General features: G+C 39.6%; 1 protein-coding gene across 1 annotated transcript; it reads right to left on the minus strand.

Annotated features, from left to right (window-relative positions):
* Positions 1-1343: 1343 nt before the first annotated feature.
* LOC104275132 (DNA-binding protein Ikaros-like) lies at positions 1344-8666 on the minus strand (the record flags this gene model as incomplete). The annotated part of the gene is made up of 2 exons (XM_009871003.1): positions 8627-8666; positions 1344-1463 (listed from the first exon to the last, which is right to left on the minus strand). Coding segments are annotated over exons 1-2 (160 nt in total), but the record flags the coding sequence as incomplete, so codon positions are not given.
* Between the last annotated feature and the right edge of the window lie 12534 nt (positions 8667-21200).

A 21200-nucleotide genomic window follows, 5' to 3' on the forward strand; every position in this document is an offset into this window, starting at 1 on the left:
TTTTGTCCAAAGAGCTTTGGAGTGAGAAACAAAGCACTAGGTAAGTGTTCGAATTATTAAAAAGCATTTTTAAAAATTAATTTCTTCATAAGGTATGTCAATATCCATGTAGGAGTTAAACATTACACTGAGTTTTTTGATAAGAGGGGATCAAGCAGTAGAGAAAGCAAGATGCATAAAATGCTGCATTCCTTACTAGCTAGTGCTGGAGTTTGGAAACAGAGTCTATTCCTAGTGCTGACACCATCCTGCTGTATTACCTTGCCTTATTTTGCTTTCTGTGCCTCCCTTTCTACCTACTGTGTTTATGTTTTATATTTATTCGTTAGAGAATAAATATTTAAAAGCACTTGCAATCTCTGTAGAGTCTTCCACTGTGACCCTCATTCTTATAATAGGAATGTAAAAATGATGAGCAATACTTCTATTTGTAGATAAACAAATATATCGTGATAGCCACTCATCTCCTGAAATATTTTATCATATAGGGCATTAATCACAGCATTCTTGGAGTCACTGTGCTTTTTGTTTTGTTTTGTTGGGGTTTTTTCCTACTAGTAAACAAGCATTGTGCTCAAGTAATACCGTGTAATCTGTACTGTACTACAGGTGAACTTTGCATGGAGTAGTCAACAGCATTGCTAGTCCTTAGTGTAAAGTTTGAGATCTCTATGAAGAATCAGCATTTTGCAAAATCATCTCTGGACAATAATTTAGTTTAATCCAACAGATTTTATAATTTGTGGACTTTCACCTAGAAGAACAAAATTCAAGTGTTTTCAAAGTTCCCCTAGTTAAAAAAATCAAGGGTAAATGAATATCAGATATTGGAATCTGAAACATATCAATACTACTTGTGTCCTAATATGGCATTTTTGAAGAAATCTGAACAGCAGGTAACATTCAAAATAGCATTCAAATTAATAATAATAAAAATACTTGAAAGTTTACTGCATTGTTATAAAATCTTAGTTCAGATAATTTTTAACCTGGAACCACATATTCAATACCATTTCCTACACAGAATGAAAAACATATTTTCTGGGAAAAATTTCATGCACTCAGTCATGCTTTAGAAGTAAGACAAATAGTAGGAAATTTATAACTTCTCTGCAGATGAAAAGGGCTGCTGTCTTTCAGAATGTCTTTTCCAAAGAGAAGGTTGCACAAAACCCATTAAGTAATCCTTGTTTAGCACAGGATTACTCAAGCAATCCTGTGCTGAACAAGATAAAAAGGCAAAGGACCTGCTTGTATACCTGCTTGCTATATAGTACCTTAACATTATTGGCATATTATGTTATATGCTAATATTCATTATCAGAGAGGACTAGTCATCTTACCCAAAACTCTCTCATTCTTAGCACTCTGTTGTCCTCCAGTACTAGTTGAAAGGTCTTCTGGGACAGGCATAGGCTCATCTGCATCATCTGGGACATCACTAATTGGAGGACTTTCCTTTCCTAGTGAAAAAAGCAGCATCAGTTAGTCATCAGAGTAGCCTCATTTTCAAGTAATAGCATAAGAGGAACCATAAAACAAACAAAACTTAACAAAAAACCTAAACACTACTAAAAGCATGACATTCTTAGGACTAACATCTGCTGTCCTGCAAAGAAAACTTCTTCTGAATACATGGGACTTATATTTGTGAAAAGAATGCATGGCCAATGTCTCTTCCAAATTTATTAAAGTCTGAAACAGTTATCAGCCTTACCATTTTGGATATGTGTAACATGCACAGATATTTCTCAGCTGCTATGCTCTGAAGATCCAGTTTAGCCAACGTAGACTAACGGATTACAAAGGCTGTCCAATGGTCCTCTTTTGCAAAAACTCTTCTTTCTTCCACAAATGTGAGCACATCTGATTTGCTTCAGTAACATAGTGAAGTGTAACTCACAAGTATTCTGGGACTCTAGAAGAACTACCCCCAAAAAAATATCTTCAACTAAAAATTCAACTACATCTTCAGCAAGCTTCACTAATACACACATATCAGGCTTTGGCTCATCCTTGTGCCTACAAGTAATTAAGCACCTGTAACTCCTGAGACATCCTAAAACATATACAATTAGCAGAGGTCAGTCAAAATATGACTTCAAGGGTTTTATGGTCTCTCAACTGTAAAGAGAAAACAAACCCCGTATCTTTGTATTCACAAAGTTTTGCAGAAGAAAACAGTCTGGTGCTGTAACATGTTATAAGCATTATGGAACTGTTTTAGTGCTGAATGGAATACAACAAGGAAAATAATGCTCTTGCTATAAGTTTTGCAGTTCCAGAAGTGGCAAGGTTTCTTGGTTTAGCTCTCAGTCACGGCATACATGTCCCACCCACAGTTCTGCAGAGCTTCTTTTAAGACGACTTCACACACCTGCAAAAAAAGTGTGCCTTGGAAACAACTGCCAAAAGAACTGAGTGATCAGTTGCATCAGCTGTTACTGAAGGACCGGTCTTTGCACTAATAGCAGAGAATGGTATAGGTCCAGAGTGGGATTTGAACTCAGTAATGTCCACGTAAGACCTTTGTCTCCAAAACGGAGATGTTGCCAGTTGACACTGATGCAATTTATTAGACAACACCAGCAAGTGCAGTAATTTCATAGCACAAAGGCCTAGCAAATTAATGTGGTTTTTTTTCCAGTGAGATTTCCCTCATTAACACAAAAGCATTAACTAATTCTAAAATCATTTCTCAGAAAAGAAAAAAAATAAAACCAATACAGCTTATTTAAGTGACAGCAGTTCTAGATTTGACCTGAAAGAAGAAAATGGTTTCCTCCCAAACTCCTGGATGGAGCAATGACTAGTAGATACGAGTCATCTTCCAAATTAGCTGGTTGGGATTGTTTGCGCAAATCTAGGTTAAAACGTATGAAATGAGTGGATGAGTGCCTTTCTTAATGATGCATCTATCAGACTGTGGAACTACCTCCGAGTGGGACTGGTTGGGATGGCATTGGGTGAACCATCTAAAACTGCAGCCAGAGGACTCAAGGGTAATGGAGGAACATCTGCACCGGCAGAGGGACTGACTAGATGATTTTGTAGAGTCCCCCCTCCAATCTCCAGCTTCTGTGGAGTGTTCTTAAATGTGCAAAATCCCACCCACTGGATGCGAGTGCAAGAGCAAAGGTGAGGTGTGAAAATGGAAAAGGAGGACTATGAATTTTACTGCAGAGGAAAGTAAATGAAGGATGTTAATTAAAACAGCTTTCGTCATTCACTGTTTAGCTTCTTATTTAGTTATTCCTGTGGTTTTCCGCGTTGTTTTTATGGGATGTAAGGAACTTCAAGAACTACCAGCAACTTCCCAATGCAAGTCCCATCCTGCCAAGCTGAAGCATCTCTTCAGATAGGATGCATGAGTGAGGAGAGACAGCTGAAATATTTCATCTTTTTCAACACTCACTCCACCTCCCAACAAAACAAAAGTGAAAAACCAGAAGTTTAATCACAGGGCAAGAGCCAGTCTGGTTAGAATCAGCTCTCTTGACACTACATATAGGTTAAGGAAATTTGTTAAAGGGTAGTAGTAATCAAAAATCACATTCATCTTCCAAGGTTCAAACCATGCTCCCAGTTACAGGAACGGAAGTTGATGATATGACTTAGTCTAGATGCAGAAGAACACAGACCCTAAAAAAACCTGAAGGCTTTTTTGGCTAAAAACCAATATAAACACACAATATCAGACTTAAGATATAAGCAATAGCAAACAAAATCAAAACTTCCTTAGTGTGTAATCATATATCTGAATCATAGAATCATAGAATGGCCTAAGCTGGAAGGGACCTTAGAGATCATTTTAATCCAGCCTCCCTGCCAGCAGGGACGCCACCTCTTGACTAGATCAGGCAACACATGGGGACTGAACGGGAATCCTTCAATAACCAGACTAAATGGGATGCTTTGAAGGTAAGTCAAAGCAGTATTTTGGAATAGAAACCTGTTAGTAGATCAGTACTTTCACAGGTTATGGTGAACTGCTTGGTTCACTAAACAGATACCAACTTTCTACTTATTAAATTAATTGCCATTTGCCCAGACAGCATGAATCAGACTGCCTTACAGACCTGGTGAGGCAGAGCTGGAGATCTGGTACGCTTCCCTCTTTGCAGGAGACTGCAGTTAAGAAAACTTAGTAAATTTGGCTTTAATGATTCATTTAACACCATTTGATTTTTTCCTGTTACACATGATCAAGAAATCCCTGCATGCAAAAAGGCACAGTAAAAACTGGATTTAAGAGAGATAAATTTGTTGAGCTCTGTGTCTTGGATTCTAGAGCATGATATTTATATTTCATGCTTTAACTACATCTAAATTGTCACACTATGATGTTCACTACTGCATGGTAATCTTACAGATATGCAAACTCAGTAATATCCTTTTGCCTATGAATTTAGAAATGGAAAGGGGGTGGGAGAAAGGAGGGAAGAGTTCCTGTCCAGAATAATAACTGGTCGAAGGGATGGAGCTAAAAAACCGAGAACCTAGTGGCATGTACTGGGGTAAATTATTAAAATGTCACATCACAGAAAAAAAGTACCATAGATTTATTCCATTCCTGTTTTATATTTTTGCTCAAAAATAAGAAGTGAAGCATAAAAAATGCAATCTGATCTTGGGTCAAGGGGTGTGGTTTTTTTCTTCTATTATTTTTTTTTTTAAATAAAGGGCCACCTGACATATCAGACGAAAAAGGCAAGAGAGCTGTAGAATAGAAATTCTGTTTCTGACACTGACTCATGGTGCCTTTACTCAAGTCATAAACAGAGATAACTTCAGCTGCAGGCTCTATCATACATCCTCCCAATTCATCCTGAAGCTCTGCAAGATGGAAGATGGTCACAGATTTCCACACATGACCATTTCTGCATGAAAATTGTCAGAAAAGTGCTTAACCTATCAATGGTGCCTGACAAGACCCTGAACTTCTGTTTATTTGAGTTTCCTCATTTCTGCCCTAGCAATATAGTTAAGGACTTGAAGAAAGAGAGGAAGGAAACACAGGGCCCATCCCAGTAAGGTTTTACGCATCCTTTATTCCTACCAAAGTCCATAGCCTGGTGTTTCTTTAACATCTCCATTCAGTCCTGAGAACAATTCAGTTCATGCCACGATGGTGCTGCTGGAAAAAGAAAGCTAGCACAAGATTTCTTCTAGAAATCTCATTTTCTATCTTATAACAAAGTAATATTGGGAGTATTTAATACCTGAGCGTTGTTTCCTATGGAAACACTAGAATCACTTGAGACATGAAAGAAAAGCAACACACATTTTGCTGGGTGAGCATCACAACCCACTTCACGTCCCTTTTTCACTAGTAGAATCTCAAATCCTCCAGACACGAGAAGAGAGTCGGTCTGGGACGGGAACCAGGCTCTCAGGCGAGAGATCCCAGCCCAGGATACACTCATTTCCACCTTCCCAGGTCCTAGCAAGAACATCAAATGCAAACCCCTTCTTCCTGCATTTGCAGAGTGTGGCACAGCCTGGTAGGTGCTAGGGGATCTTTTTATGTTAGATGTGGAAACAATTGCACTGTTTTTTCATCTTCCTTAACTGTTAGGCCCTAGAACTGAGAAAAAAAAAAAAAAGAAAAAAAAAAAAGGCAGGAAAAATACTGCTTGTTAAGTGAGATATTATCTGTGTTTTCTGACTCTCTTGTACGGGTGCCGGATACCGTTTGGTTAAATGTATGTCAGCTCTCTCCTCATTTCAGAACTGCAACTGCTTGCCTCATGAAATATCACTTTCAGGAGAAAAATAAAAAGTGTGAACTCTGTGCTAGTCACACAGTATTTCAGTTCCCCTAGAAGCCAGCCATGCCTGGATTCCCAGAAGTGGGAATGTCTGTATGCATACAGGATTTGGCTCACTCATGCTAGTTTTACACTCTCTTGGCGCAGCTTGCCCCTGCCACACCGGAGTCAGCTACAGCTGCATAAAGCACACGGCTGCAAAACACTGCTTTTGAGCCCAAGAGATTGTTTCTTGAGATCTATTTTATTTCTGGATTTGTAAAACAAACAAACAAACAAACACCCCAAAACCACCAAAAAACCCTCCAAAACAAAGAACTATCCCCCATACTAATATTTTTTACCTTTTTTGTTTTATTTAAACACAATCAAGTGCACTAGTGAACCAAGTCACCTAATTCCATACGTAAGCTACACCTGTAGCATTACTCACAGAGCAGGAGAAATAAAAGCGGTTTTCAGCTGACAAGACAACCTCACACTCCTGAAACTCTGCAATTGTCTAACTCCCTCCCAATGTATAGTAGAGCTCCCTCATCATGCAATGACGCATCCTAGAAGCATGTAGAACCCCAGGAGGAGGCAAAGAGTGGGTGGGAAACTCCTTTCTGGATTCACCAGCCTATGAGAAAGAAGTAGGAAATGTTCCTGTAACTTCAGATCCTCTACTTTTGTAGAACTTAATCTGTGGAACTTAATCTGACAAACTCCTGTTTCCAGAAGGCTGAGTTCACACACAACTCAGATTATAAATGAAAGTAAGTTAGCAAATTCTTTCTTCTGCCAGTTGTTCACAAATCCAGTGGGCAACTCAATACAATTCACAGCCACTGCTCACAGAAAGTACCAGATGCTCAGTGATAGGAAGAGCAGGAAGAGTTCGAAGAGATCTTTTTTTCTGTAATGTGTTTATGTAGGTTTGCCTCTTATCAGAGGTAAAATTCTCTTACACTGATTTTTTATTTTTATTTTTTTTTAAATCTCATCATAGAAGATTACTAGTCCCATTAGCATGATTTGCTCGAAAAGCTAAAGGGCATAGAAAAGCGCTAAAGCAGTTCAAACTTTGGAAAACAGTGCTACAGATTAAATGCATGTATATATATATATTTACACATATACAAACATGCAAAACGGCAGTTTCTTGTAAACCTTCCCTCTTGAGGGGAGAGTCAGACCATAAGGAAGACAAAGTGTGTGACCTTCTAATCTCCTCCTTGACTCAAAGCAGCATCTCTCATGCTACTCCTCTCCGTGTCAAAAGAGAAAAAAAAAAATTTAAAACCCAGTGCTGTAGGGTAAAAGGTAGCGGGTGTGGAGCTCAAATTTAACACTGTTGTAAAGAATACTGCAAAGGTTAGGTATGAGTACCCAGGAAGGGGAGGTCAGTGGAGGAGACGGTTTCTGCAGCAGGCAGAGGAGCTGGGCTCGAATCACGGCATCTCTTACGGCTTCAGGCTGACCCACAGGGCTTTGTCTGCATAAAGGATTAAAACCCCACTGCTTTTTCTGCCAGGGCCACACATGCTCCAGTCACAGAATATATAGGACAGGTTTTATTTCACTTACAAATTGTTTCAGCTTGGGACAAAACACTGGTGTGTAAGCATATCTTGTTACAATTTTAAATTTGTTACCTGAGGAACGCAACATGCATCCATAGGGCCGACTAGGAATGACTTGCCCATATTAAATGTAACTGATTATGTGCTGTTGGCGTGAAGGATTTATATGTTGTTGCTCTTTCAGACAGAAAATGTCTTGGATTTTCAATTTTCAGATGACACTAAAAGTTCTGGGTTCCAGTTTTTGAGAAAACTCTCCAAGATTTTTAGAAAGGAGCGGGAAAAAAAAAAAGAGAGCAAGAAAAAAAAGTGTGTTTACATATTTCAGGAAAACCCAGTGACCTAGCCACCTAACACTTTACTGAGACCATGATCTTCTGTATCTGGCCTCCAGCTCCTGAGCCAGCAGTGCCCAAGCGCTGCCTCTTGCCACACGCCCAGGTATCTGCATTGCTCAGATATCTGCTGGGTGCCCTCACGGGTTTGTCCTGCTCCAGGCTGAACACTAAAAGTGAAAACTGAAAGCCATTAACTGTTGCAGCTGCCAGCACGTTAGGGAAACTGGGAAAGAGACTAACTTGTTCTCAACAGTATCAGTATGTATTTCTTGCTAAACCAATTTTTGAAGGAACCAATGTACAAGAATGTTAAGAGTAAAAGCCCCATAAGAATATCAATATGGGGCAAGAGTGCAAAATCCTATCTGTGTCACTACAGGGCAAATTTTAGAAACCTAACTTCTCTACTGTTTAAAAAATTTTCAGAATATTATCATCTTGGACAAAAACAGTTACAAGTGTAAAGACTTATAAAAATTAAAAAAAAAGGTCTAATTGGCATAAGTAAAACTGAATGCTCTGCAAAAAGTCAAATAACTCTATGTGATAAATACAGTTTGTTTGCTTTTAATTAGTATTTGCCCTCTCCCACCTGGTGAACTTTGTTTGTTCTATATTTATTTTGTAACAATCTGAATTTTGCTCCCACAAGAAACAGTGTAAATGTGCACCTGACCATGCTTCAGGGATACACTACCCAGGTTTAATGCAAAATTACATCTATGCTTCTATATTCCCTTGATTCCTTTATTTACCCAGTCCCTTTTAAAAAAATCCATACACTGCTGGGCTTGATATCAAGCAATATCATTAATTATATCTGAATTCCCACTCTGGTTTTAAAAAAGACCCAAAGCAATTTTACTGACAACAAGAAAAACATTGTTCTGTGCTAGAAAGATGAGCGGGAATTTAGGATTTTCTTTGTAGAAGTATTTGTTAAGGACCTCACCTGAAACCTGGGACATATCTTGAGCCTCATCTGTTTCCATTTTCCTCAAGTTATCTGAGAAGAGAGGAAGAGCCTTAAGTTAATGCAAAATAACACGCACATACAGACACAAAAAAAGGAAAAAAAAAAACCACCAACCCCACACATACAGAGAAGGAGAAAGAAGGGAAAAGAAAAAACACCCGTTTGCTATTTAACTATAAGATTATCTGGGAAGAATAATGTATTTTTCTCTTTATTTCCTCCCTGCATACTTGCTGGAGTATCAGACTGGCACAGACCTTGATCCTTTTAAAAACAGCATTACAAAGATTTATAAAAATATCATTACAAGCACAGGAGGACCAAATTTGTTATTTATTGTTAATTTCCTACTGCATAATAACCCAAAATGCAAACTGACTGCAACAAAATTAAGCAGAAAATTAAATGGCCCTGGGTCATTGTAGGCACAGAATTCATTCTCTTGGTTGATCCATAGTTATGTTCTTTCTAATTTACTGAGCATGCATCGATGAACCTTGAGTCAGCTTGGTGACACGCGTACAATCAGCAATCAAAAAACGAAGCAATTTGCTGAAGAATGTCTCATTTACCCAGGCAGGGCTGCATATCTGAGCAGCAACTGCCACTACCTCCATTAATAATGAATACACCTCCAGCCGCAGCAGATGGGCAGAGCAGCAGCTCCAGCCTTTGGCCCCTCGCTCGCCCGGGAGCCCTTCCTTCAGACCACACCGGCCTGGCGTGGCGCGGGGGAGAAGTACAGCTCCCGAAAATAGCGAAACGGGCCCAGGAGGGGAAGGGAACCCGTGTCTTCCTGTTTTGCTGACAGATGGCTTGGCTGTGCGGCACAGCGAGCGATACCGGGAAGCTCCTGCCCTCCGCTTGCGACACGCCACGTTCTAAGGAGCCAGCGACCAGGGACCACAAGCACCGGGGAGAAGTGTGCAGAGGGTTAGTGGGGTAGAAACAAAATTGAGGTTTTCAGTCAGAAGGGGACCCAGGGCTTGAGCACCAGGCTGTGGACAGCTGGTGGCCCCTTGGATAATAGATGTGCTTCTGGAGCAGGTAGTCCCAGCACAGCCTGGTCCCCACCTTGAAGTATGGCATGGGCAGCGGAGGTAGCCTCAGGTGGGGAGGGCACAAAAAGCCTACAAGCTCCTTGTTCAGCCATGGTGTGCTAGGTCATGTCTTTAGCTGGTGTGACTGGCTTCACACGCTACAGAACAGAGGAGCTGGCTCTTTGCTGTTCTTTATAACCGACGTATCTGCCCTATCAACCCTGTTTCCTGGAATTAAAGATGAAGCCTTTTCTTGACAGTTGGAAGCAGGAGAGGATGTGGCTCGAGTCCCTACAGAAAAGACTCAAACATTATTCTAACCTTTTTGGCCCAACTTCCATGATTTTTCTTTTTCCCCAAAAAAAGTCTTCAACCCACTAGCCAACAAGCTGCAGTGGGAAAGCGTAATAGTCGTAGTCATAATTCTTCATGTCCTAAGTTTCATGGTCTCCTCACTTGCTTCTGGGTGTCACCAGTACATCTGAGATCTAATTTACTGCTGCCGCCCCTAGCAGAAGCTGGCTTCTCTCACCAGATCTGTGATCAGCTTGCAAAGAGAGAGCACGTAGACTGAAGGACTGCGGACAGATAGGTTGAGGAACAGATTTTGGTCTGTGCAGTTTGCCAAAAAAATGGTATTCTCACGGAGCATTCTGCCTGTTGCACACGTACCACAGCACTGCTAAATACCCAATAATGCCCTGTCTCGCTTATTCTGCTCATAAACTTTACTTCCAGACGAGCAATTTGTTTAACATCTATATATAATTCTCAGAAATGACTATGGCCATGCAAAACACAAAGAGCCACCTACAACTCAACAATTTGCATCGATTCCTGTGGGACCAAAGAACTTTCAATAGGTCCTTTTTTAATGCAGCTTCTCTGGCAGGAGGAAAAACCCTATAATGGTAGCTCAGTTACTGGAAACACGGTGTATTTATGGCAGGTGGTATGGTGCAAGGTCTTGGTATAGTTCCTTATTTTTCGTGCAAGCATGACTGAACACAAAGAAAGATAAAAGAAATACTGCCTGTGCATCTATTACTGCCTTTGAGGGTCAACTGGCCACTATTCATCAGTTGATTGGTACACATTTTTTTCTTCAGAGTACAGTGAACCCCAACCAGCCAAAGAAAAATATCCCAAGAAAACACCCACCAGAAGGAAAGCCACATTCTCGAAGGGCACTTTATTCTGACTGCACCCGCCTTCTCCTCATTGTTAGGGCAAAAGGGGAGCGACAAGGGGAGCAGATGGCAAAGGAGAAGATTTCTTCTATTTTCACATTCCTGCATTTACGTGCCTTTGGTGTGACAAACCATACATTCAGCACTTCTGCAACTTAAGCAGCACACTTCTTAGCTGTGCTCCTTCCTGCCTCTTGCTGCCATTAGGCAGAATTCAGTTTGAAAACACTTCCTGATTCTTAAATGGAGAGGTAAACTAGAGTACAGATTGTTTTGGTTTGTGTTTGTTGGTTTTTTTAATTGAGGTAAATTGGAGTACACTTTGTTCTGTCTTCTTTCTTAGTGGAATACTCCTAGGCCTGCTTTCTGTGAGGCTGGATGACTACTGCCTGTCCTGAAACAGATGCTCTCAGTTCTCAAAGAAATGACTTCAGGGTTTATCCTTGAAGTAGATGATTTTAGCACATTTGGCAAAGCTGATCCATTTCCCGGGGACAAAACATGGAGAGATAACAGAGCTGGTGGAAAAGTGACAAAAGAAAGACTTTTTTCCCCCCTTAATGATTATTTAGAACAATTAAGTATGGTTCCTAAATGTAGATTAAGATCCACAAGTACTAAGCAAATTGCTAAAAGCATAAAAAAACGCCCCCCCCCAAAGAATTAAAGAAAAAATCCTAAAGGGTATTTTGAATCCCCTCAGGCGAAAATTGTACTCTAACCCTATAGTATCCTGTAAATTCCCAGCTAGCTTCAGCTTATGCTCAGTATCAGCAGAGGATACATGGCAGGACAACCCCCCCATCCCTCTCCCAATTCCACAATGACAATAGCACGTTAGTTTTGGCTCTGTGAGTTTTAAAAAGTTTTTCACACTAGACTTGGGCATAACATGCCTTGGGCTAAATTTTAAGAGTAGAATTTACCTCTTTGTCTTTGATATGGCAAATCTACAAACAGGAATATCATGCCCTGTTTTTCCTCCTTTTCTTCCTCTGCTCTAGAATCAGCAGAAGTGTTGTCCTTGACTTTCCAGAAAGCAAAAACCCTTCTACATCTAAATATAGATAAGGATTTGCACCAAAGTATCTACCTGGTAGTAATTTTTTAAGTTAATAGATCTTTACAAGGATTTATCTGAAAGAACACTGGTTTGGGAATGCTTATGATACGAAACCCCAAAATAACCATCCATTTTGTCAAGAAAAAGAGTTGTTCTATAATTTTTCATTTTAAGTTGTATCTACAGAATCATAGAAGCATAAGAAGTGTGTATGACTTCAGTGTCTTCAGTACAGTCTCATCTATTTAGTTTAGCAGGTAATTTAGAAGCCTGAAGTTAGAGATCAAAAGCTGAGTGGGCAGCTGACCAAAGCAATCTAGTTCTTGAATGCTGAACGTGGGTAGCTCTTATTTATAGCAGGAAAGGGATCGGTACCTAGATGATAATAGATACTTCTTCTGTTAAGGAATCCAGATAGTTTCAAAGTTTTGCCCCTTATTGAAAGAGCTACAAAGCTCCCTTCAAAATAGATAAAACTATTTCTTCAAGTCTTTTCAGATACAGAACTCTAACCAGTACGTTTTCCTCTTCAGACTCCAAATACCAGATTCACAGATGAAGCTACCACAATGTTATGGAAAAAGAATCAAGTGATGCAATATTGAGCTATTTAATAATCCACACACGATAAACCTGAGAGGCTATGTTAATTTTGTTTCAAATAAGGAAGCATATAACTACACATGCTCGCACAAAAAGTTTGGATTTAAATTAGTCAGCATTTGTTCAGGTTACCGTCCTGAGCCCAAAGAATATTTACACACAACTGATTTCCCTTCTTGCAGCTTTAACTTGTGCTCTATCTTAAGACTATATCAGCATACGCCCCCGAAACACTGAGGTACTAGTCCATTTATACCCAGCGTCAGTTACTACCAGAAGTGGATTTGGGACCTTTTAGGATTCTAGGTGTAGATAGGAAGAAGTCATTGCAAGGTCAAGATTTTTCTAATCTTTTAGAATACAACAAATTAATTATTTGCAAGTCTTGTTTTATTATTTCATCTCCTGTTTTACAATGCAAATTCAAAAGTAAACCTCCTTGCCAAGAAAATGAATGCTTATCATTTCTCCATTTTTTTTTATCAATTCAAACAAATGTGTAAGCATGTCAGTCCCACAGACCCTCCTCTCTTAGGATATTAAAAGATCGCAAGATTGGGCCATTGATATAATTCAACAGAATTACCTATTCCAATGCCAAAGACTAGCTATTTTGGTTTCCTCTTTCTCTCCCAAGCTACATAGGTACAGACTTCTATGGGACAACACACGCTCCACATTCAACGCAGTGGGACCTTACTTATGGTATGGAAATGAAATAAAAAATTTTGACATTTGGGGAGTCACTTTGCAGTTACACCAGCACACATTAATTCAGAGCCCTCCTTCCCTCTGCAGATCACAGAATCACAGAATGTTAGGGGTTATATTTCTGGTGCTGCAAGGAGTCCCTGAACATAGACCACATCCTGACTATTTGCAGATGTAGCCTTGCTGAGCAGACATAAAGGTCCCTGAAGGAACACTTCTGTCTTCAGTGCACCCCGCGGGGGCAGGTACACTTTTCCATGAGGCCTCAGAAGCAGAAAATACGTGCTCATGAAGCCTGGAGCAGCGCAGAAGAAACCTTCTACAAGGTACCTGATGTTCTGCAGGTGTTTTTGCAAATACAGAAAGAAAGGGCAGCAGCTCTGGCTTAACTGCGATAAAACAAGCAAGCAAAGAGGCAAACCCCAGCCTTGCTCCCATAGCTGCTGTGGGGAAAGGGCCGATTTCGCAACTCCCCTCTCCCCACTTGTGCAAGCAGCCCCGCGGCAGGGAGAGGGATCGCTGGCAGAGGTCACTGGAGGAGCTGGCCCTACTCGAGCGCTCCTGTGCGAGCATGTCTCGTCTTTGTGGTCTTCGACACGTCTCATTGTCTCCTCACCACACCAGCAGCAGCTTTAGTGAAGTAAAACTCCAAACCAACAGCCAAAAAATATAAAACCCCAACCCACTTTACAACATAAATTAAAACAAAGCTCCTAAATATTCTAGATTCAAACACCTATGACACATAAAGAGAAGTTTAATAAATGCATTAATAAAGCAAAACCAGGCTGCAGCCTGAAAAATACAGTACAGCTGAACACCTGTAGCCCTTAACACACCTGACTGGAGAATTCACACATTAATAACAAGTTAAGAGTGATACGTAACATCAAGTACATGTCGTCAGTCTTTTTGGTTTTAAGTTGGGAGTTGTATCTACCTGCAGAACAATGATACAACTACATTTCTAATTGCACCAGAAGGTCTTGATCTAGCAGAACCAAGCCTCTTGCATCCACTGAAGCTGATGAGTTTGAAACAATAACCAAGACGGGATGAATGAAGACACTCCTGTAAAAGTATTTAACATTTAGTTTCCCCTTAAAAAAACCCCACATCTAATATTTTTTTTTCCAGGAGATTTACTTCACAGGAGTGTGCTACGCTGAACACACAACAGGAAAGCTGTTAAATGCAGGTAAAAGGCACTAAGTACTGAACAACCAGTGGAAATACTTAAAGAAAATTGCTAGAATCCTACAAACTAGTTTTAATTAAAAGCACCCAATATCACAGCAAGCAGCTGATAATTAGCTTTATTATTGTAATTTAATATGCTAGACTTCACAATCTCTGTGAATGACTCTACTTTAGAACCATTTTAATTCTATTTTTAATTTCCGCCTCATTGGACAGCTCAATGTAAATAATAACTGCAAAGATGAGGAGAGCTCCTTTTTGAAAACTAAAAACTGAGAGTCATAAAAAACATTCCAGTATCCTTCCATTTCTGGTTTTGTTTTTTTTTGTTGTTGCTGTTGTTTTTTAGTAAAACAACAAAAGAAACCCTGCACTTCTAGGTCTCTTAAAGGACTGCATTAACACAGAAAAAAGGTTAAAACTAAATGGATCAATTTCTCTCCCTGTACATTAATTCCATATTCAGCATTTTCTACAAAGTCTAGGGAGATGTTTAGTTTATTCAGTCATTTCTCTATTCCTGCCTAGTGTAAATTCTGGTTAACTACACAAATTGACAATACAATTATGAGCATACAGTCAAATTTCAATGGAGAGCTCCTGTCTGCAAAACGAAGGAAGCACTGTAATTCAACGCACAAGCTTAAGAAAAGAACTCTGCTAACAGTGCAGATGCGAAACATTTATATGTCTGGCACATGTAAAATTAATTTCTGTGTTAGGGAACAATAGTGAGGGTGTAAGAAAAAGTTGTCTCAAAGATCCTACATAATTCTGATTTCTTTGGGAATTCTTTTTCAAAGCACTGGCAAATGATAGAAAGTGCATCTTGTATGCACGTATGTGCTTTCCATATGCCTCCTTCTTAGCATTCTACTGTGTTTGAGCTAGATTCATGTAAGAATTCATGGTTAAAGGAGATAAATATCTGTTCTTTTATTGACTTTGTGTGCAAATTACTGGACTCGATATCATTGCAAATATGAAAAAGGTTCTTCCTTCAAGTTTTTGAATTGCAACCAGAGTCATTATGAATTGTTTCCACAATATGAGAAAAATATGAAGGTAATTTTCCTAATTAAGGCCACATTTTATTAACTCATTAAACCTTGTCACCTTTATTCACTAAAAATCAAGCAGAAAAGTGGAATAAATTCACCATGACAAAGAAAATGCACAAATTTCCATCTTATAAATAAACTGAATATAGAAGGTGATGTGTGTAAATTAAAGCATTCAATCTAAGAACATAGCACGTTCTCAAGTGGCCAAATTGAGCTCTTGGATATTCTTCCAGGGCTCTCACTCAAGAAGGTGAGCAGCAGATGCAAAACTGTACTTTCTGTATCCATGTATATAAATTAATTAAAAAGCGTAGGATGTCCTTAGCATAGCATATCTAAATATGCAATAGAAAAAATATAATGTATAATATATTATGTCTAGAATTGTTATTGCCAAATATCCCAAACAATACATCAGTGGTTGATTTGTCCAAATTATAGGAGGTTTCAATAATTCTGCTTCATGATCACAGAATTGCTTCCTAATTTTCCTTCAAACTGTTCAAGCTGTTACGGATTATTAAAGGACATTATCAGCCTGAATAAGCATATTAGAGATCTGCTTGATATCCCCCACCCCACCGCAAAATAAACCTAAAAATATCTCTTAAAATTACTATAATTGAAATGAATTATCACGTTTCTCCACACTACATGTTTCAGTTAACTCACTCTGCTTTTGCAAATATTTTGGACCAAATCCACTATGGACAATTCCAGCTTTATATTGCAATTGCCCTACTGTTCTCAGTGACTTGATACAAGCGGAAAAATGAAGCAATGCAATGAGGAAACAGATCTAACTTACAGAGCAAGTTTCTCTTTTACTGAGAGAGCCAGAGCAATTGAGATCAGAAGAAGAAATGTAAATCACATGAAATGCCCTGCAAAATAAGCTCAAGAAGTGGACAGTTCCCATTGCTTAAGAAAAATATGACAATTTCAGTGTGACTGCTCTTCAGAACCTGCAGCCTGAGTGGCTTTTTGAGGCATTTATACAAGAAGCATGAGCGTGCCACGCAGGTCCCAAACTTGCACCGTCCCATCCCTGTGAATTTGCAACGGTACAAATAAAGCTAAGAACAGGCATGTATCTTTTCAGGACTAGGACCTACCTTTGCAGTCACCACACTATATTGGTAGTGAGCTGCTCAGTACAAAAGAAACCCACAAAAACCCACCCTGCAGTCTCTTCTTGTTCACCAGCTTAATACATGGAGAAAGGTGTGTCTTAAAGGAGAAGGGCGAGACAGAAGTTGTTGAGTTTTTAATAAAGATGCATCATAACATACCCTCAGGTGCTAACATAATTCTGTTTAAATCTAGGGAGCAAACAAAACTCTTGTTGACTCCAAGTTGTAGTTATGTTTATGTGTAGGTAACAGACATAGGGACAACAAATCACAGTTAAGTTTAGAAGCAGGGAATTTTCCTGCGGAAGTCAATCCGTTTTACTGGATATAGGAGATTAAAACCTCTGCAGCTACTCCGGACTAGTGGAAGATGTTTAAAGCAGCCTCCTTTTTAAAAGTTGTCATAAAGATGACAAGACAGAAGCTGCTTATCTTGCCTCGGAGTTCACACTTGTTTCTAAATGCTGTTCCCCTCCAGAGGCAGAAAAAAAATATCATTTTTGGATTACAGAAAAAAATACCAGTGAGGAATAGGTTTTTCCTCTTTGGACTCTCGCGTTGAGTTGCAGGAATTTAAAAGTGCTTCCCAAAGAACTATAGTCCCAGAAAAACTGATGAGAGCCCTTACCTTCCACAACTCAAATGACATAATGCATTCCCAATATCCTTCTGAAGGTATCTAGCAACAACATTTAACCCAATGGCATTTGTCCAGCAGCCTCCTTGCCTTTCTCTTTTTCTTTTTTTTTTTTTTTGGGGAGGGGGAGGGGGAAGGATTCTGAGAAAAAGGAAAAAAAAAAATCATTCCCAAATCTTACTATGTGATTTTATATTTCTAGAAAAGTGGAGTTTGTCACTGGGGAGGGGAATTCCAGGGGAGCCCACTACAGTGCCAGCGGTGCATCCCGCCTTACACTCATAAGGGTAAGAACTTTTACCAAAGATCCCATTATTACTACACTGTATTTTACTACTTTACTATGTTTTCTTTGGTCTAATGCTATTACTTTTAATAATAGTAGAAAGTAATGACTGGTCAAAACTTAATCAAGTACATATGTGAATCTTGACTGAAAAACAATAAAACTCACTATGGATCCAGCTCTTCTTGCACATAAAACAGGATGAAAAAAAAATCCCACAAGTCTTCAGTAGAAGTTTTTCCTGACAAAGAGCCACACAATTAGGCTGTGATCCATGACTTTCGATATCCTCTGGACTTTTAAAGAAAATGTTGCCAAAAATGATCTGCCAGAACAGCATACAATTAATTATGCCCTTGTTTTCTGCTGCTAAAATACAGACTGGACCCATTTCCTTGTTTCTGCAAGATTATGGTGTTAGAGTAAGAAGTACCTAAGCTCAAATAAAATATATCTGGAAATGTTTTTGGCTTCAGTTTGGAGTTATCCAACATTAATGATGAGAAACAAGTTTTGCATTGTTGTGGATTGATTCTCCACTTACATTTCTGCATCGCTATGCAGTGGAAGTGGCAAGCAGACCAGGTTTTTGGTATTAAGGTCCACAAGGGAAAGGAAACACTGCTACAGTAATGCTGAGATGGAGACTATTTCCTTTTTTTTTAATTGTACACTGCATGTTACACAAATGGCAAAGGTGCCATTCATGCTTTTATAAGAAGACACGCAACCAGACGTGCCCGGATTGAGCACCGGCAGCTGGGAGCCAAGGTGGAAAGTCACAGATGTATGACAAGCCTGTCTCTTTATTGCATCTCCCAAGTGTGGGACCTACTAAAACCACACCAACCCCCTTTGCTCGCCTGGAGTAACAGTAGTCACCCTGAGAAATACCCAGCTGGTATAAAGGATGCACACAGAACCAGCATCTAAGCTTCTCTAGTTACTAAGAAGCAAAGACCTCTGTCTTCCCACCATTATGTTGGGCCAGTGAGGCCAGTGATCCCTGTTTAATTACCAGGGTCCACTGGTCCTTCCCGACTGAATTAGGACAGTCGGTACAATTCCACACTATGCCTCTGCATTCCTGTCGCTTCCACTGTAAGCCATACCCAGGAGGCAGAGGATTCTGCTTTGGCAGGGAGGTTGGACTAGATGATCTTATGAGGTCCCTTCAAACCCTGAACATTCTGTGACTCTGTGTGACTCTTTCGAGCATTGGTTGCGTTAGGAGGATGTCCAGCATTGGACTTCAGTCTGATCAGTCTTCTCACTGAGTCAACAAACCTGCCTTCTACTTGACTTTTTATCTTAAATTTACCTGATCATGAGGGATATTATTTTTTCATACACTTGCAGTATATCAAGTTCTGCGTTTAGGCTACTCAAAAAAATCCACTCAGAAATAATAAAAATAAAAAGACCAAATGGATAGTCACCAATTTTTGTGACTATGACAAACACTTGTGAGAAAATCTTTAAGGTTGGAAGTGAGTCTGGGATAATAAAAACATGAACTAAGGGAAGTGCAGAGCTTTGCAGTATTTTGGACACTTCCCCCACACACTTCTGCTAAGGACAGCTATCATAAGGACAGCTATCATTTTAAGAGTTCTTGGTCTACGCTTAGTTTCTCATGTCCACAGTTTCAAAGGCTTTGATCGAGCAATAAGACATGCAGCCATCAAACTAAAACTTAGTAAAGCTTTGCTAAGGAGTGAACTATCTTGAGGGGATGGGAGCATAGAGCAGTCTAAGCAGTATATCCTGTACTGGTTATTCAGTTTCAAAATAAACATTTATGAGTTAAAATCAAAGCAGAGTATGTCAATATTAGAAAGAAGCTTCCACATGTGAGCGATGAAACCTTTTAGAAAAGGGCCATAGTATGAACTGTTTTATGCTACTGCTATGAAGAGGAATACCAGGTGTTTTCATAGTAACATGAACAAATCCATTTTCACTTTTTTGACTTACAATTTCCCTCATTAAAGAGGAGAAAAAAGAATAAACTAAGTTACCTAAGGGCAAAGATGTGGTTTGGAAAATTCAGAAGTAACTACATTTTCATATAAGAAAGCTGCATCATCCTTTATTTTTCTATTTCATTAAGATTTTGAACACTTTAAAGTACGCAATTCGCTAGCAAGGTGAGAGAGCAGTGCTACAAGTCACTCAGAACATGTCCCTGTTTAGCTGATTCATGTAAGAGTCTTTCCAAGTATTTGGAAGGAATTTTAGTACTTATTTCTAAATGCGATATATTAATATGCTTTTTCTTTACATTTCAATGATCATTTATAACATTTAATAGAGAGTCATACTACATGGTACTCCAGTATGCATGTGAGTTACAATTGATGTGAGCAGTCAGCTGAAGCTAACAGAGTGCGTCTTTTAAAGGATTTGGCCCTTACAATGCATTACAGCTTCCAATTTTAAAACCAGGCTATTAAAGTCTAGCAAATGGGTTGTTAAGGCAAATGCATGAAATACAATCAGGATTAGATACCTGGTTTATTTCATTTGGGTGTTTTTTTGTATGGCTGGACAGTAAATGCATATGGATGCAACCTTGGTAGCATCCAGCTATTGGAAAGAAAAATACCTAGTCAGGAAGCTCTAGTTCTAATTTCTGACCCCCACACAGAAGTCCTTTGAAAACACGACATGCACTTACATCTGCAAGGAAAAAAGAATGAGAAGAACGAAAAAAAATCGAGAAAAATAAAAAATAAACAACATTATATTCCTCTACAATAATTTACATTGTTTAAGTCAGTGGCCATACTGGTCTAAAAATTCTGGCATTTCACAAAACATCACTTTTGGAGACAATTTGCAAGCATAAGCTACAATTCTTTTCTGACACAGCATTTTCAACTTTTAACAGTTCTGGAAGCAGAGTGCTTTGCACAGCGTCTGGCAGTGTTACCATACCTTTTAGACCAAGGTAGAAAAGTAATCCAAGAAGTAATCAGGTCCCTTGAAGCACAAAGTTAAAAGTTTCCTTAGAATCCACTGCTGCAGTGGGAAGTCGGTTCTTCACACAAGCAGTTGGTAACTACAGGCATCTGCTTAATAACGACTAAAGAGTGAAACCGTCCCTTCACAGAGAGGGTAACTTGGCGGAGCAGGGTAAAAGAAAACCTCGCGCTGTGACGGGCTGCATGTATCGCAAGGAGGAAAACTTGCGGTGGCACCGCTATTCGGCAGACAGCAAGTTCTCTCACGCCGTTCCCCTTAAGCGCACAGGACTTGCTAATTTTACAAGTTCCTAATGGCTTTTACGACCTCCAAACCTGCCTCCCCTCCGCAAATTACAGGCGCCAGCAAGTTGAACTCGGACTTCGAACGAACCGAAGTGCTGCTGCCGGCTCGGGGAGGCAAAAGCTGAGCGGTCCGCGCTCGCTCCTGCCGCCCTGGGGCTTCCCTCCCCTTGGAATCAATGAACACTCCTCCTGACGGCCACTCATCTCTTGAATTTTTTGAGGAAGCGTTCACACCCAAACAGAGGCGTAATGTTTGCAAAATTAATAAATAAATAAACAATCAAATAAATTAAAAAAAAAAACAAAACCAGCGTGCGGGACGGGCAGGAAGGAGATGGGATAGATAGCAAG

The sequence above is a fragment of the Apaloderma vittatum genome, unplaced genomic scaffold (assembly GCF_000703405.1).
Source record: "Apaloderma vittatum isolate BGI_N311 unplaced genomic scaffold, ASM70340v1 scaffold21730, whole genome shotgun sequence".
Classification (NCBI taxonomy): Eukaryota; Metazoa; Chordata; class Aves; order Trogoniformes; family Trogonidae; genus Apaloderma; species Apaloderma vittatum.